The following is an 18,039-nucleotide window of genomic DNA, read 5'->3' as shown; positions in this document are numbered from 1 at the left end:
ACTAACTCCTCCATTCTACATTCACTGTAACACTAACTCATCCATTCTACATTCACTGTAACACTAACTCCTCCATTCTACATTCACTGTAACACTAACTCATCCATTCTACATTCACTGTAACACTAACTCTTCCATTCTACATTCACTGTAACACTAATTCCTCCATTCTACATTCACTATACCACTAACTCATCCATTCTACCTTATTCATCCATTGTACGTTCACACAACCCCCTCATGCACACTCACTTTAAACATTCATTCACTTTAAACACGTTTTAAACATGACACCATATTTTATCTATTTATTCATAAAATATTTGCACTACCTCTTCTACCTCATTTTAGCATTTTGTACATTTAGCTTTGTATATTTGTATAATCTTTGGTCTTTATTCTTTTACGTTTTTAATGCATAAAGCACAATTCAATTTCACTGTAATGTGCATGTACCTTACAGTATATGTGACAAATAGAACAAAACTTGAACTTGAACTTGAGACTTATCCTTTATTTAACCAGGGTAATCACATTGATATATAACCAGGGTAATCACATTGATATATAACCAGGGTAATCACATTGATATTTAACCAGGGTAATCACATTGATATGTAACCAGGGTAATCACATTGATATATAACCAGGGTAATCACATTGATATGTAACCAGGGTAATCACATTGATATATAACCAGGGTAATCACATTGATATATAACCAGGGTAATCACATGGTCCCTGGTCAAGAGGGCAGCAGACAGAACATGTTCACATCACAACCACAAGTACAAACAATATAGTGAGAGCTCACAAATACTAAAATATAGAGAACACGTCTTAAAACTTTTCTGAAAACAGACAATATTAAAAACATGAGCACTCCATGGCAAGAAGTGTCAATTTCCTCCTTAAAGTTATCAATTCCAACGAGGGACTCTATATCTTCAAATCAAAAAGGCCACAAGAGATAAAACATAAAACACATCATGTCATACATCCTTCATTCTTTGGGGGCGAACTATTTATGACCCACTATAGCAGGTGTCCAGTGAGCAGCCGTGCTAGTTTAACCCTTTCGGTGCCACACGACAGCCGGTTAACCCTTTCACTGTGACAATACAGAAGGTTAGCCCTTTACTATCACAGGATGCGGAGCTAATGATGCTAATGATGGAGCATCGCCGTCGGTTGTGTGATAGTAAAGGGTTAACCTTCTGTCGTGTGGCAGTGAAAGGGTTAAAGTTGAATCACAAATGATGGTAAAAAGCAAGTTAAAGTTGAGTAAAAGCTTTTAAAATCGCAAGCTCAAAGGTAAAACGCTGCACACATCCGTTGACTGCTTCATTTCTTCTTTATTCTTCAGATGCAGACCTCCCTGTTGGAAAGATGAGAACGGTCACTCGTGTAATAATAACTAACTTTATTTGTATAGTATATATATATATTATATTGTAACATTGTATTCATGCAGTCAGCTGATGACCACGCACCCGTTACAGTACTGCTGGCAAGTATACAGGTGCACCTTATGTGAATACTGTATACTTCATCAGATCATATATTTAGCATTCAGCATTTTTAGATTATATATTCGATTTAGATGATAGGATTATTAGATAATATATTGCATATATTTAGCTTTTAGCATTTTTTTTTAAAATTATTATTATATATTAGATTTAGATTATTGGATTATTAGATTATATATTGTAACTATTTATTGTAGGGCAAATATAACAGAGGGCATACATACCCTCATCTCGCACCTTGATGCCCACATGCACATGTCCAGAGTTAATTATATTCAAGATTCAAGAGGTTTATTCATCATATACATACACAAGACATATAGTGAAATGAAGGTGGCCATGCCTGCTTCGATTGTGCAAAAAAATACGAACAATAATAGAATAAAATAGAATAGAAATAATTCTATTGTTTTGTTATATTGTTTACACTGCTTTTTTTACTACCTGTACCTCCCCTCCCCCATGCTGCTATGATGCCTGGATTTCCCCAAGGGGATCAATAAATGAATATCTTATCTTATCTTATCTTAAGTTGATAATTACAATCAAAAAGTGAATATTATATAGATTCATTAACACACAGAGTGAAATATTTCAAGCCTTTATTTCTTTCAATTTTGATGATTATGGCTTACATGCTAATGAAAAAAACATACGGTTATCCTATAACCATAGTTATATGAGTATAGCGAGCGCTCTGCTCTATTGGAACCCTATCCCTTATTAATCTAATACTGAATAAATGTCTTCACATGTACACACCCATCCGCCTGGCCACACCCACATCCGCTCCTCTACATAAGCGGGGACGTGGCCATACTAACAGCTCCTTCCAAAGTCTTTCACCACCGAAGGCGAAGACCACGGGGTCCTCAGTGAGTCAGAGCAGAGCGCTCGCTATACTCATATAACTATGGTTATAGGATAACCGTATGGTATATTATCGTATAGCTTACGCTCTGCTCTATTGGAACACAGGAGCTGAGCAGAGCGGAACCTCAACAAATGTACCGGCTGAGGCCCCCCACAACCGCCAGAACCGGGGAGGACCCGAGCCCCTGGACCCCCCTAGAGGGGGACGGGAGGGAATCGGATCCGACTGTGCGAAGAGGGTTTAGCAACTCAAACGCACAGGGTGAGCAGATCGTGGGACTTACCTTCACACAGAAGGACCCGTGACTACTCAGGCGCGCATCCCACATGCCACTAGGGAACGAACGGGAAGGGGAAAAAAACTGTTACAGGTCAAGAACCCAACCCGTGGCAAGGCCATAGCAGCGGATCGCGGAGGAGGACCCAGCCCCAGGAACAACCTGAGGGTCAGGAGGACCCCCTGGAAAGGGGGCCTGGTGAGGCCAACGATGCCGTAGCATCGAGACCCCACCAGACGGTCACTAGTGACACCACCCCCCACATCGCCAGCGTATCGGACAGGGCCCAATCCAAAAGCAGGCCCTTCCCCCCTACAGCACGCCGCCCTGAAGCACTCTACAGAGGCTACACCCCCACAACACTGTGGGGCCAGTCGGCGCACCGGGGAGACAACCCCCAAAGAGGTTGATCCCTCAATCCTGGCAACAGGTCAAGAGCGTAACTCGACCTGTGCCCGGACCACAGCGGACTAGACAGGCGCCTAAGGGGTCTACTGTGTGAACAGCACCCCGGCGGAAGGGGCGTTCGGTATGCTGTGCACCATGTCGCAGCCTCCACAAAACCCGACCCCCTAGAGAGGCAGAGGCAGAGAAGGCTGACACGATTGGCAGATGTCATGAAAAGTGCAGGGGCACACACGCAGGCAGACGGGGTCAAGCCCGGCCTAAACCCGAGAGTCGACTCTGCTACCAACACACCGGGGAACCAACCACCCCCCTATGTTTAGTTTAACAGGAGGCGGTTGTTCCCTTAACGCCCCCAAGAAAAAACTCCGAAACACAACTGCGCGTATACACCGGCTATACAGGCAGTACAAGCGTTTCAGTTTTCAAGAAGGGGTTAACCCAGGCCAACAGGTCGACGAGAACGAGTCCGGACCTGGGCCCGGCGGACCAGGACGTACACAGGGATGCCAGAGGGGTACAATAGAACCACCTCGACAGCCCCCTCCCAGCCCCGCCAAGCAGGGGAAGGGAGGGGTGAAAAAGAATGGAGAAGGACCAGGCTCCTTAGCACAGCGCAAGGTACAACACAATATGGAACAAGCAACTGTGAAGGATAACTCGTAGTGACGTAATCACGAACACACCTCCATAACATCAAACCCTGCGACGCCCGGGCCGACCCGGCATTTTTCCACAGAAAAAAGCACAAAGTCCTTCAGGGTACCAGAACAGCAGATCTGCGCCCCGGTGGACAACGGGTTAACTGACCTGGTCCGGCGCGACCAGAACCAGTCCCGTGTCCTAAGAGGGGGGTAGGTACGACCGCGACCGCGGAGCCAGAGACGCCCCACGACGCACGGAGGACACGGCAATGGTGAAGCGCTGGTGAAGGGTGACGTTGCGACCGTCCAAACCCTCACAAGGTGCAAACATTATGTCTTAGCTTTTCTCGTAAATTGGAGAGAGAGAGAAAAATAAGATACAATGTCCACGTAGCTCCTTTCCAACAACTATTTCGGCATTAAACTCAAGTGGTGTATACCAGTCGCGGACTGGGACCATAATTCCTACCGGGAATTTGACTCAGGCAGGCCAGGCCCATACTTCTTTAACTCCAAGCAGTACATCCAATCAAGTGATCAACATCCGGAGTTTCCACGTCAATTTCAATGTCCATCTGATTCAAAACTTGCGTAATAACACCTCTGATTGCGCCCCACTTTCGTCTCATTCTTAAAATTTTAGAGATATCCAAAACGTTCATATCTCCCGGGTTTCGGCAGTTGATCTCATCATGATTTAAATTAATAGGCTTGTTTGAGATTGGCGACTGGCGAGGCCTGCGCTGCATCGCGCTGGGTTGTGAATAACAAGTTAACTCATTCCTGCCTGAACTTATATATGCGCAAATAGAAACATATATACCGACCTGGCCTGCTTCGGAGTTCAGTGGCCTGACTGCGGGCACAAATAAACAAATTTAAAAATAAAAAAAAGCATTTGCCAGTCTGCCAGGGCAGCCAGGCCATGCCAGTCTGCCAGGCCACCGGGAAAACTCCCGCTGCTCCCGTTGGCCAGTCCGCTAGTGGTGTATACAGACACTTGTCGGTGGTGAAAATAGGGAAGGAGCTGTTAGTATGGCCACGTCCCCACTTATGTAGAGGAGCGGATGTGGGTGTGGCCAGGCGGATGGGTGTGTACATGTGAAGAAATGTATTCAGTATTATATTGATAAGGGATAGGGTTCCAATAGAGCAGAGCATAAGCTATACGATAATATAACCCACATTCTGTATCTGAGACTATTTGAATATTACATAAGACCAATACAAAAATATATATATATATATTACAGAAATGTCGGCCTACTGAAAAGCACTCAATACTTGGTCGAGGCTCCTTTTGCATGAATCAATGTGGCGTGGCGTGGAGGCAAGCAATATATTTCCTCAATATTCTAATTTATTGAGATGCACCTGTATTTGAAAGACTTGGGAAGGAGCTGTTAGTATGTAGAGGCGCGGATGTGGGTGTGGCCAGGTGGATGGGTGTGTACATGTGGAGACAATTATTCAGTATTAGATTGATAAAGGGATGTGGTTCCACTAGAGTGCAGAGCGCTCGCTATACTCCTATAACTATGGTTATAGGATAACCGTATGATCAAGCCATCTGTGTAACCGGCCTATACGATTTAGGTGTCCTTGGTCTACATACTACTGTATATGTTTTTGTAGTATAGTTAGTATAGCTAGTATAGTATAGTTATATCTAGTATAACTGTATATTGTATAGTAGTGTATATAGGACTCATTTCCTTTCATTCGTAAGCTTAGCATTGTATTGTATTTTATCTTAGTACTTTTTATCACGTCTATTTTATTATCTATTCTATTTTATTTTATTATTATTTGTATTTTTTTGCACAATCAAGGCGGGCTTGGCCACCTTCATTTCACTACATGTCTCGTGTATGTATGTGACGAATATATCTCTTGAATCTTGAATCTACATGTCAGTTTGATAAAAAAAATTTAAAGAATCACCCCAACCTGTACACACATACAGCACTTTAGTTTGGATATCATAGCATCAATATATGGCTTCTCCACTCAGGTCCAGGTCAAGGCTCTGCCCTACGTCTATTGGAGCAGTGGAATCTGAGGATGTAAATTCAACCAGATCCATTAAGAACCACTTCCACACCACAAGGAATGCTGATGTATTTCACACATGATCTCACACTTATGAACTGTAAACAGATTCTGCACACGTTAATTGCTAAATGGTGCATTTATACATAACAGCTTTTATCAAAAGTGCTTTACAAATTTGTTCCTCACATTTTACCCATTCACTAAAACGATTGTATCTGTTTTGTTCTTATGGACTGATTATGGAATATGTATTCTATGGTTGGAGAATTGTTGTGATATTTTGATAGTTTGTGGTTTTATATTTTTATTTAAAACATTTTTGTGTTGGGCGGTCAGGTGGCGTAGAAGAGATTGCGTTCGTCACCAACGCCGGAGACGCTGGATTCGCCTGTTCGAATCCAGCTCCCGGCGTGTCACCAGCTTGGCTGGCCGTTCACACTAATACAATTGGCAGTATTAGAGGGTGGGAAAGCTGGCGGGGTGACTCCTACAGTTCGGTCGGGGCGCCTGCTCAGCGCGGATAGGATCTAAGGGGGGTAGTGTGATCCTTCCACACGTTACACCCTCTCAGTGAGAGTCCGCGCTGCCAGGTGAAAAGAAGCGGTTGATTGGCTAGACGTGTGTCGGAGGAAGCATGTGATAGCCTCCACTCTCCCAGACCGACTGTGGGGGGTAAGTGCGCAGCGACCAGGAAGGGGATTGGGAATTGGCATAACGACTAACATTGGGATGGGAGAAAATCGGAGGAAAAAGGAGGGGGGAAAAGATAAAAAAAAAAAAAAAAACATTTTTGTGTTTATTTTAAAAGTTTGGACCCCAGGAAGAGTAGTCTCACCTTGGTGTAGAGACTAAAGGGGATCCACAATAAAACAATAAAACTCACACATTCACAGATGGCGGAGGCGTCATGCAAGGTGCCCGACGTGCTCATCGGGAGCAGTTAGGGGTTAAGTATCTTGCTCAAGAACACGCTGCCCTGGAGGAGTGGGAATCCAACCGGGAACCTTCCGACTACCACCAGACGACCACTCTACCTCCTGAGCCACTGTCGCCCCCAATTATTAATTTAGTTTTGACAGTTATTGAGTTTGAATAATGTCCTCCAGTCATTGGCGGACACTGGATCCCTGTGCAGGGGTGTAAAGTACTTGAGTAATTGTACTTTGTTACAATACTTAAGTACTGTTTTGGGGGATTTGTACTTTACTCTAGTATTATTAACAGGTTTGTATACTTGCACTTTTACTCAATTACATTTCAGAGGGAAAAAGCATACACAGACAGTCAGAAAAAAAGTTTTTACTTTTACTTTTTGGTACTTAAGTACATTTAAAAGTAGAACGTTTTTACTTTTATTCAATTGTGTTTTTAGCCAGATACTCTTTTGAGACGGTACCCATACTTTCACTTAAGTATAATTTCTGGGTGCTTTTTACACCCCTGGTATTCACAGGGGTCACTGGGTGCCTGTGTGTATTCACAGCCCAATAAAATGACGTAGATTAAATAAATAGTGGTCCCTATTTGCGATTACGATACTGAGACAATATTTGGCCCTCGATAACGTAGTCGATTTTGAAATGTTTGTTTTGTTAGTGCACGTCTCACGTGCACACGTAGGGCCCAAAGGGTGTGCTTGAAGCACCTGCCTTTTCTCCCTGTGTCAGAAAGTGCCCTTTTCTGGCTCGTGTTGATTCTATTTAAATTTTGTTTATTTTCTATTGAAATTCTATCAAATATATGTGCTAATTATAGACACAAGACAACACATTTTTAAGTTTCACATCTGTAAACTTTGCAATAGGATTCACTAGGAAATACTGCGCGTGGTTTAGGAGGGGTGGCTCCTAGGTATAGAGCGGGGCATGGCGCAGAAAGAGAAAGTACCTCTTCCGTCTGTGTATGAAGATCATAATTAAAAATATTTATTTAACGTGCAACATCATTGCAAATGAGGGCAACCTTAACTTTTTTCTAGTTAAAATAAAGTTTTGAAATGACATGAGATTAATTAATATTCCGTACAGAGTGAAATAAACGTCCAACATCGCAAAAAGAAACTGTATAAAAATGGTTTACAATCAATCCAAAACGTTTGTATTACTCATTAACTGTTAATGTATGTCAAATGTTTTGGATGACGAGCAAACAGCGTTTAAGTCAAAATCATCAGTGACCCCCTGCACCCAGCTCATCACCTCTTCCAACTCCTCCCCTCTGGTAGAAGGTTTAGGTCACTAGGTAGTCGCACGGTTAGGTTCAACAACAGTTTCTTCCCCAAGGCCATACAATTACTCAACTCCAACTCATCCTAATTTCACCCCCTGCTGTTTATGTTATGTATGTTATGTTATGTTGATGTTGATGTTATGTTGTGTTCCATGTGGTGTATTGTCGCAGCTACCACCTGTACCGTGCCCAAATTCCACCGGCCTGGCCGTGTGGCAATAAAAGAAACTTGAACTTGAACAGTGGAGCAGAGCAGACTGGCCAGCGTTACCATAATGACCTGATATTTCAAGAATCTCCAGTGTCGAGGTATTATTGAGCAAAAGCTCAACTATTTCATAAAATATTGACCACTTAACAGTCACTTCAAACACTGTGAGAAGCACACATTAAATATAAATGTACAACTTCACTGCAGTGTCGCTCTCTGTTTGGAATATACTGGTCACGTCTGCGAATGTACTCAAATCTTGATAAGAATAAAGACGTAATGTTTTAATTTAGCTATCAGTGTGAAAAAGGCCAGCTGTAGGTAACACACCGTTGTATGGAACATGATTAGTCTACGTTAATCAATACACCCACTTGCTCACTGTACTGTATGAGTAATGGATCTGCTTGTGTAAATGATTTTTAAATGTTCACAGGAAATTCACTTTGTTTTTCTACTTTAAGTGTAAATGCCATAAAAACACAGTAAATAACTTTTTATCAAAATATGAACCATTAATAAAAGTTGTAATCTGTAAATGTATTTGATTTTACTGTAAGTAAGTATTTGGCAACCATTGCTGCCAGACATTAACTTTTTTTTTTTTTACAGTTTTCTTTTTTACAGTGTGGGCTCAGTTTGGCATTATGTGGATTTAGGACTTGTGATTGGGAGAGAAAGATGGGGGGGGGGGGTTCTGTGTCCTCTGGTGACATCACTGGAGGACATATTCAAACTCATTAACTCAAAAACCAGGTGTGCAAAATGGTTTAGAGCTTTAGTGAAATGATGTGCTTAATAGATCTGTGTTGTTTTTTTGTGGTGAAGTGCCCCTTAAAACTATTTGCTTTGTTTATAATGAAAGATACATCGATTTAAAATATACTCTGCTCTGGGTCCAAGCTCATTCATTAAGTCTGTGCTAATTGTGTGGTATTGAAAATATTGTTTTGCAAGCTACAAATTACATCACACTGGAAGAAGTTAAACTACAGCAAATAAGCTATACCCTCTCAGGAGATATATAGTTTGGTTAACTAAAGCTACCTAGGAAAAGAAATTCAAACTACTAAACATGTTTATCATATCCACATATGCAATGCAATACAAGATGATTACAGAGTATACAAAAGGAGTTCACATGACTACACAACTGAGTTTATGGCAAAAGCTACACCACTACGCCATATTTTATTTATTTATTACAAAAGGATTTGCACTACATCTCTACCTCCTTTTTGCATTTGTTTGCATTTTGTATATTTTAGTTTTGTATAGTGTTTGGTCTTTATTCTTTTAACTGTATTTTACTGTATGAAGCAGAATCTCAGGGGGCTCATATATACAGAACCAAGCATTTCACTATAATGTACATGTATTGTTATATGTGAAAAATAAAACAACTTGAAACTTGAACTATAATCTTCTAATCTAGTTTATTCACAGACAGACGTGCAAGGAGTGCAGACACGCCACAGTTAAAACAGTCAACACAAATTATATATGAACATGTTTATGTTTTAGAATACTGTTTTGGAGTCTTCATTTTGTTAAGAATATAGGACAGACATGTATAAGCATTATGCTTCAATCTGTACCTTTTCAGTCACTGCCAAATCAAAGATTGATTGTGCATATTGTATTGTGTGTGATGACTGAATAAAACTACTACTACTACTACTTTATCTTGAACTTTCAAATCGCTGCTGTCGGGACAAAACCTCATAACTCCAAAAACCCAACTTTTCAGCAGATGAAAAAAACTAACACAGATTTGAGGGTGAATAGAGTTAGGAGGTTTAGACAGATGATCGGTTTAATGCTTTCCCATTGTTTAAACGTTGTAAAACCCACACACACATATGGAGGATGATCTACGGAGTTGATTTACATAATATAAAAAAAATTTAGTTATGAGGTTTTGTCCCGACAGCAGCGAAATGTATTTTCTTTAGAACATTTAACAACTTGACCAGAACAATGTCTGAAGAATGAATCTCTTATTTATATGACACTTTGAGTCTCTCAAAGTCAATGTGTTGAATTATCACCAAGCTATTGCAAAATTTAGTTAAACTACTAGTTTTAATTACACATAGTGAAGCTACTCCCCAACACTGGTAGATAGATTCACAGACAGACAAACAGACAGACAGACAGACAGACAGACAGACATATGTAAGGGATAATGTATAGCTACGAGGTCATTGTCGCAAAATAATTGACCGACACAGAGTTTAGAATACCGAGGCGCCTCGCTGAGGTGTTCTTTAAGCGTAGTGACATACATACATTATCCCGCTTATTACATGGCTAACTTACTAACAATATACCTAATTCATTTTACACCATCGACAAGACGAGATCAAATGCAGACGCAGTTCTGTTCTGTCGCTCCGCGCTGTCATCGCCGGCAGCCGGCAGGTGTGTCTGATTGGCTGCACTGATGCAGTGTGTGTCAGTGGGCTTGATTGCTACAGCTGCGAACAGTGGTCATTATTGCTCGGCAGAGGTCCGTTATCGAGTAATAACGGACCTCTGACGAGCGCTATTGACCAATCACAATCAAGCATTTCGGCGAATGTTAAAACGCCATGTAATAAAAACATATAAACAGACAGACATACACAGAGAAATAGATCAAAGATAAAGATACCCCCCCCCCCCCCCCCTACTCACTGCATGTATAGAGGCGGTTGACTCTGAGGATGTCGGTTGGACTCATCCGAGTCGCCCTGCCGATGGCTACGTTGCTGTTGGGGATGGGAACGATGGTGGGCTGTCTGTTCCTGGAGAAGGCAAACCTGTAGAGCAGCAACACACTGATTACACACCAGTTACACACCAGTGACTGAGGCTATAGAGAAGACACACATGTAGACCAGCAACACACTGTTACACACCAGTGACTGAGGCGACAAACCTGTAGACCAGCAACACACTGTTACACACCAGTTACACACCAGTGACTGAGACTAGAGACCAGCAACACACTGATTACACACCAGTGACTGAGGCTATAGAGAAGACACACATGTAGACCAGCAACACACTGTTACACACCAGTGACTGAGGCGACAAACCTGTAGACCAGCAACACACTGTTACACACCAGTTACACACCAGTGACTGAGACTAGAGACCAGCAACACACTGATTACACACCTGTAGACCAGCAACACACTGATTACACACCTGTAGACCAGCAACATACTGATTACACACCTGTAGACCAGCAACACACTGTTACACACCAGTGAGTGACTGACAGGCTGTAGATAAAATGGTAAATCGTGCATTTATATAACAGCTTTTATCCAAAGCGCTTTACAATTTGTTCCTCACATTCACACACCGGGATCATCCCTATGTTCCCCGGGTCCTATGTTCCCCGGGTCCTATGTTCCCAGATTGATTGATTGCGGGGGGTCTTGCCCGCAACGATGTGCATAATACAATAGTAATATATAATAAGAATCCAATAGAACGACATTGTGCAATAAAACAAGTAAACAAAGTAGGGCATATCGGTATATGTACATGAGTTATTTACAGAGCATGGTAGGACATGCTAGGTCCTGTGGTAGTGCAATACACTTTTAGCTATACGGATGAGGCACTGGGTCCAGGGACTGAGGCTGGAGAGACTGAACTGGGCATCTGACAGAATATATGCTGCCACAATAGGGAGGTGTAGTGGTTACGTCATTGTTGTTTCCGGCCGGTCCACCTCGCAAAATTGCAACGTATTTCCCCATTGCCCATTTCTAAATAGTCTCGTTTAAAACAAATAAAGCATGAACATCTGCATGGTGTACCTTTCTGTGCGTATTCATCCACAATCTAATAGCTGAACATGAAAATATTTGCAATTAATCGTAAAAAAAAAAATTGCAGAATTGTATTTCAACCAAAAATGCTTAAACAATAATGTTAGTGATAGAAGGGAACTCATTTTGTGCAAAAATGGAAAGCTTTTCAATGTTCATGAGGCAGAATTGTTACAATAGCCGATAATCCATTTTGATGTAGGGGAGCCCCAGTGTTTCCTATTTATTATCATTTTCTGTCATTGCTGGGGTCAACTTGAGATGTTTGATTTGAATTTGATTTGATTTTTTCACGGATCTAGCCTCTCTTCCTCTTAAAGTGCACCAGATTGATGCATTTAAATGTTAAATGCATGCCCACCTTAAAGGGTTTGGAATCCCCCCACCATAGTTTCACAAAATAGGGGCCCCCAAACAACATTTTACATAAGGCCCCCAAAAAGCTAGAAACGGCCCTGCATGATGGACATGTACACAAAGCTAGAGCAACATACACACATAGACAAACAGTGTACTGTACATATTACTACATAAGATTACATTACACACATGCATGCACACACACACACACACACCTATAAACATATGCAAATATACATAAATTGAGATGAATCAGAGAACATACACACATGCATACATACGCAACACATGTAAAATGACTGTAATGTGATCTAATTATCTTAATTATTGTACGATCTTGTAAAGAATGTCACTATTAATTATGTGCTCATTTGAACTAATGTACTTTTGGTAATGATATTATGCAATGACCACTTTTAAGTAGAAAAACCGAACCCAGAGACAGGGGTTGCAAATGCATCTTGTTATTGTAACTTGATACAATGTTTTCTTTTGCATTGTCCCTGACAAATAAACAAATGAATGAATATACCTTCCATAGTGCATGACTGAGTTATAGTCATAAGGGGTGCCGAGATTCCTTGTAGCGATCCTCCGGAAGTTGAACTCCATTCCTGGAAGGGAATCACACACTAGTGAGAACACTTCAAAAGCATAATGCCATGGTTATTAAACTGGACTTTTGAAGAAGTCTTTATTCGCAGCACACATTGCAGCGTAGTCATGCAGTGACACACACACATGCGATGGGCAACACATAGGAAACACCGGTCGCCAATAAAAAAAAAATAGCTTTTGACCAATAGGCCCAGTGGTGCAGTGGTGATTTCATAAGGGGTTGCACTGGGTTTTAATAACGTCACGTGCACGCGCATAAATGTTCCCTCGCCTGCGCACAAAACAGCTTCGACCAGCATTATGATTATTATGTGCATAAATAGTAGGAAACATGTTTGTATAGGAAATTACTAGTTTTAGTTTCGTTTTTGTAAATATTGCCTTGAAATAGAGAAGCTGAAAAAGGTAGCAGGATGTAGCCTTCAATATATAAAGAAATTATATTGTCAACAGATATGGTTGTAGTTACAATTTCTTTAATTGAATTAACTTAAACTAGAAAAGTAAATACAAACTAAATTAACAATGTAACTTGTAATTTGTTTCACAACAGAGTGGTTTCAAAACAGTCAAGCAAGCCCCCACCAATGGGTACAGTAAGACCTGCTTTATCAAAGCTATTTAATCTATTTAATCAATATTTGCCTTTGTTGAAAGTGTTAGCCCTCTGTACAACACCCTTATCTTCCAGAGGAGGACAGTTTCCTTCTGAAGCACAACTTAAGAAATGTCTCATCCTTCCAGTCGGGACCATTTGTCACATAGTGAGAGGTTCCACAGCTCAAGCAAACCCCCACCAATTGGTACAGGGCTTGTATTTTGGTTTTGCTCTTCTCGTTCTTTGTTATGCTATTGTTACGCAAAGACAAGTAGCCAGGTACTTGGCGCACGGCACGACGAGTCGAGTGAAAGTTGTGGACCGCATTTTTGTGTGCACACGCGTGCATGTGCGTGCGCGTGCTTCTGCTCAGAAAGGAGGTGGAACGGCGTGGTACCGCGTCCCATGAACACTGCACCCCTGCATGATAGGCCTCACTGGACCAGGTTCTTAGGTCTCACTGGAGTCCCGACTGTCCAGTGTTGATTGCTCCATTTTAAACGTAACCTACCGCGGACGACGTTCTGCAACATGATGCGCACGTTGCGGTCCCTGTCGGAGCGGGTCTGTTCGTGGTCGAATCCCAGGGCGTGGAGCAGCTCGTGCTGGATGGTGGACTCGAAGATACACCCTCTGCGAGCCAGAGACACCACCTGGGCGTTACCACGGCGACCCACAAAGGAGAAACACCTGCGGGGAGACGGAGAAGGGCGACGATGATACGTTAATTATATATAGGTGTTGTATGCAAGATATATATATGTAGGTCAGTGGCTGTGGTCGTGTAAACTACGGTGACGAGTCGGTCACAGTCAACCAGCACCTGCTAACAGGTCTGACTCTTTAGCTCAGATGGTTAGTGCGGCCGCCTGTGGGTCCTATGGTCCCAGGTTCAAATCCACTCGGTTGCAGTAAGATAATCAAAGGGAAAATCCACCCAAAACTATAACTCACATATATTATTTATATAATAATGAGCAGCTTAAAGGGATAGTTCTGATTTTTGGAACGCCAGCCCCCCTATTTCTTACTTACCAATAATGTTGTGGACCGGTAGAGTCCTTTCTCAGTGCAATCCATGCTGTTCCTCATACTAGCTCCAGATAGTTAGCTACAATCCATGCTGTTCCTCATACTAGCTCCAGATAGTTAGCTACAATCCATGCTGTTCCTCACACTAGCTCTAGATAGTTAGCTACAATCCATGCTGTTCCTCATACTAGCTCCAGAGTTAGCTACAATCCATGCTGTTCCTCATACTAGCTCCACATAGTTAGCTACAATCCATGCTGTTCCTCATACTAGCTCCAGAGTTAGATACAATCCATGCTGTTCCTCATACTAGCTCCAGAGTTAGCTACAATCCATGCTGTTCCTCACACTAGCTCCAGATAGTTAGCTACAATCCATGCTGTTCCTCATACTAGCTCCAGATAGTTAGCTACAATCCATGCTGTTCATCATACTAGCTCCTGATAGTTAGCTACAATCCATGCTGTTCCTCATACTAGCTCCAGATAGTTAGCTACAATCCATGCTGTTCCTCACTAGCCATAAATGTCATGATGTCATATATGTTGTGTATGTCATAAATGTCACTATGAATTGAAAATGGGGGACCCTGATGCAGGCACGTTGGAAGGGGGGGTGCGGGGGGTGCAGCAGCACCCCCTAGTGGCAGCTTCAGTTACTGCACAAAACGTCTTTTTATATACTGTAACATTATAAGTTATACATTTCTTCTGCTCAAAGCACTTCACCATTACACTGTGTAGACAATCATACGGAATAATCGTTATGTTATTATAACAGTAAAGTGACATGTGGGCGAAGACATACTAGACACTACCATCTACAATCTATATCCTTAGACTACCATCTACCAGGTATTATTTTGGCCACAGAGTGGCGCTGTCTCGAGTTTGTGGTGCCGCGCCGCTGTTTCCACATTTAGGAGCAGAGAAGAAGAGACCCGATTTGCAGTTCTGGTGAGTCGTGTTTTTTTGTAAACTAGTCAATAACATGGTTGTACTGTATAGGCTACTACGCTTCATTAAGGCTTTCTTTCATCAGAGTGGAAACATAATATGAAAACCAAATAGCAGGGCACAAAATACTAAAGAGCGCGCAGAGCGAGCGTGTGAATTCATTGTTATGAGTGGTATTCAGAAGTTTTTATAGCCATTCTAAACAATAAACGTTCCTCTCACTCTGCCACGTTGTCATTTTGATTAAAAAAAACAATAGAATTTGCGTATAGTAGGCTATTTCAAAGCCGTTCTGAACAATGTACGTCCCACTCCATCTTACGTCATTTTCATTTAAAAGGACATTGGAAATCACATTAAAGCGTTCTGAAAAAGAAAATCTCAGAAAGGCAGCACCCCCTTTTTTATTTTATGTTCCAACGTCCCTGCCCTGATGTAAACAAGACAAACGTCTTTCTCTGGTCTGCATCCCCTTAACAATTGTGTGTATTGAGCCGTACTGTATTGTACCCATTCTGCAATCTGATAAAGTTTTCATTCATTCATTCATTCATTCATTCATTCATTCATTCATTCATTCATTCATTCATTCATTCATTCATTCAGCTCCAGATAGTTAAGCTACAATCCATGCTGTTCCTCACACTAGCTGCAGAGTTTAGCCACAAACAAGGACGCGGGAAGGGGGGGTGCGGCGGGGGCTGCAGCACCCCCTGCTGGCGGGGAGTGTAACTGCAACTGCAAGGTTGTTTTGGCCTTTATTCCATTGTAATACCGAGGCTATTCAATGTCACAGAGCGAGCGGCACTGCAGATTTACCCTACTCTTGGAATTCATTGCCAGATCCTCATAGGGGCGCTGTCTCGATAATGCAGTGTTATTAAAGAAGCCGCAAGCGTGTAGCCGACGCATGAACCAGTTGGGATTCGAATAGACGTGGCCTGGAAGCCTGGAAGCGTCAACGCAGAACTGGAAATCCGTTGGTCAAATAAATAGCGGCCTGGAATAGTTTTTGGGACAATTCGCAGTAAAGGAATATATCTGTCGGCGATGTTGTATGCGGGAACGAATTGCAGAGAGGGAGGACTGACTGAAGTGGAGAGTGTGTTTACTTGTGTCTCAGAAAAGAAATGTCTCAAAAAACGAATATCTGATTTCTTTAATAATAATAACCTGGACTTGCTGCATATACATCAGGATATTCTGGACTCACTGGACATTCATGTTGTCATGAAGGAGTTTATTTCCACCACTCCTGAACGCAAGACCACCATCTGTGTTCTACCGTCTCCGGAATAGGTAATGTGTGTTTATTATCGCTCCTGCAGGGATTGTTGTTGTGACAGTCAGTGACACACACACACACACACACACACACACACACACACACACACACACACACACACACACACACACACACACACACACACACACACACACACACACACACACACACACACACACACACACACACACACACACAGATCCTGTGCGGTGTGCGAAACGAAACGACTGCATTTCGTGTGTGAACTGTCCACATGTTGGTGTTCAAGTTTGTCTGTTGTAGTGTATAATATTGATCTTTCAAATGAATGGAAAATCACGAATGATGCGCTTCGCGTATGCATTTAACACTATGATCGCCGCGGATGAGTTTTCACGTCATTCCGAGCCATGCTCATTCTGCCGAAGACGCCGTAACTCGTCTTTGATGTCAATATTTCAAAAATCTGTCATCGAAATCATATTTCCTTTCCGGAGCCCTGAGACACACTGCTGATCTCCTCTCAACTCTCTAGCGGTTCAAGAGCGCCATCTGGTGGCCGATCGGCAGATCGCCAACCGGATATTAACCTTTGAACCGGTAGTGCTCATCCATATGTGGTCCGGCCACTCGCTATAGCTCCCGCGACTCCATCTTGAAACACTGGATAATAGATTGCTCGCCCTAACTCAATAAACAACGTTATTTGGACGTATATACTATTATACAACCTGGAAATGGATCGGGCATTTCTACATCCCATAATAGAAAAAAAATCTGTTCCACGCTCATCTGCCAGCGGCGCGAGGAAGCCACGGTAAGATTCAGCGTTATTTTCTAACGTATTCTATACTAACTGATCTGATGAACATATGACCCACTCTGGGTGAATCATCTAACGCTGCCCACGGAATTATAAACGATCCCCCGCCCATCCGGTCATCATCAGATGATGCGTAGAAACTTCTAGAACCACGTCCAGTTGAAACTTTTTATCTCGCACAGATTCCTACCAAACTGTATTTGATCATCAATATAATGCATTTAGGGCTATAAATCACGTTCTGAAGAAAGCTGCAGAAAACGATAAAAACATACTTATACTTTAGACCATATTTTAGTATGAATATGTGAATGAAAAAGTTTAACGTTGC

The 18,039-nt window shown here is 42.1% G+C and overlaps 1 protein-coding gene across 4 annotated transcripts in view; it reads right to left on the bottom strand.

Annotated features, from left to right (window-relative positions):
* Positions 1–493: 493 nt before the first annotated feature.
* LOC311241325 (low choriolytic enzyme-like) overlaps positions 494–18,039 on the bottom strand; it is a 26,147-nt gene continuing 8,601 nt past the window's right edge. The window contains exons 6-10 of one of the 4 annotated variants that reach the window (XM_084330106.1): positions 14,145–14,323; positions 12,950–13,031; positions 10,907–11,031; positions 5,683–5,790; positions 494–1,378 (exon numbers count right to left, since the gene is read on the bottom strand). In XM_084330106.1, the coding sequence (XP_084186232.1) occupies positions 5,723–5,790; positions 10,907–11,031; positions 12,950–13,031; positions 14,145–14,323 (454 nt within the window). In that variant the 3' untranslated portion in view covers positions 494–1,378; positions 5,683–5,722. The remainder of the gene's footprint in view (positions 1,379–5,682; positions 5,791–10,906; positions 11,032–12,949; positions 13,032–14,144; positions 14,324–18,039) is intronic. The other 3 variants (XM_084330107.1, XM_084330108.1, XM_084330109.1) reach the window with 3 other exon arrangements.

This window comes from Notolepis coatsorum (genome assembly GCF_963971535.1).
Source record: "Notolepis coatsorum genome assembly, chromosome: 15".
Taxonomy (NCBI): Eukaryota; Metazoa; Chordata; class Actinopteri; order Aulopiformes; family Paralepididae; genus Notolepis; species Notolepis coatsorum.
Note: the sequence above shows the minus strand (reverse complement) of the source record. Positions and strands in the feature narration are given on the sequence as shown.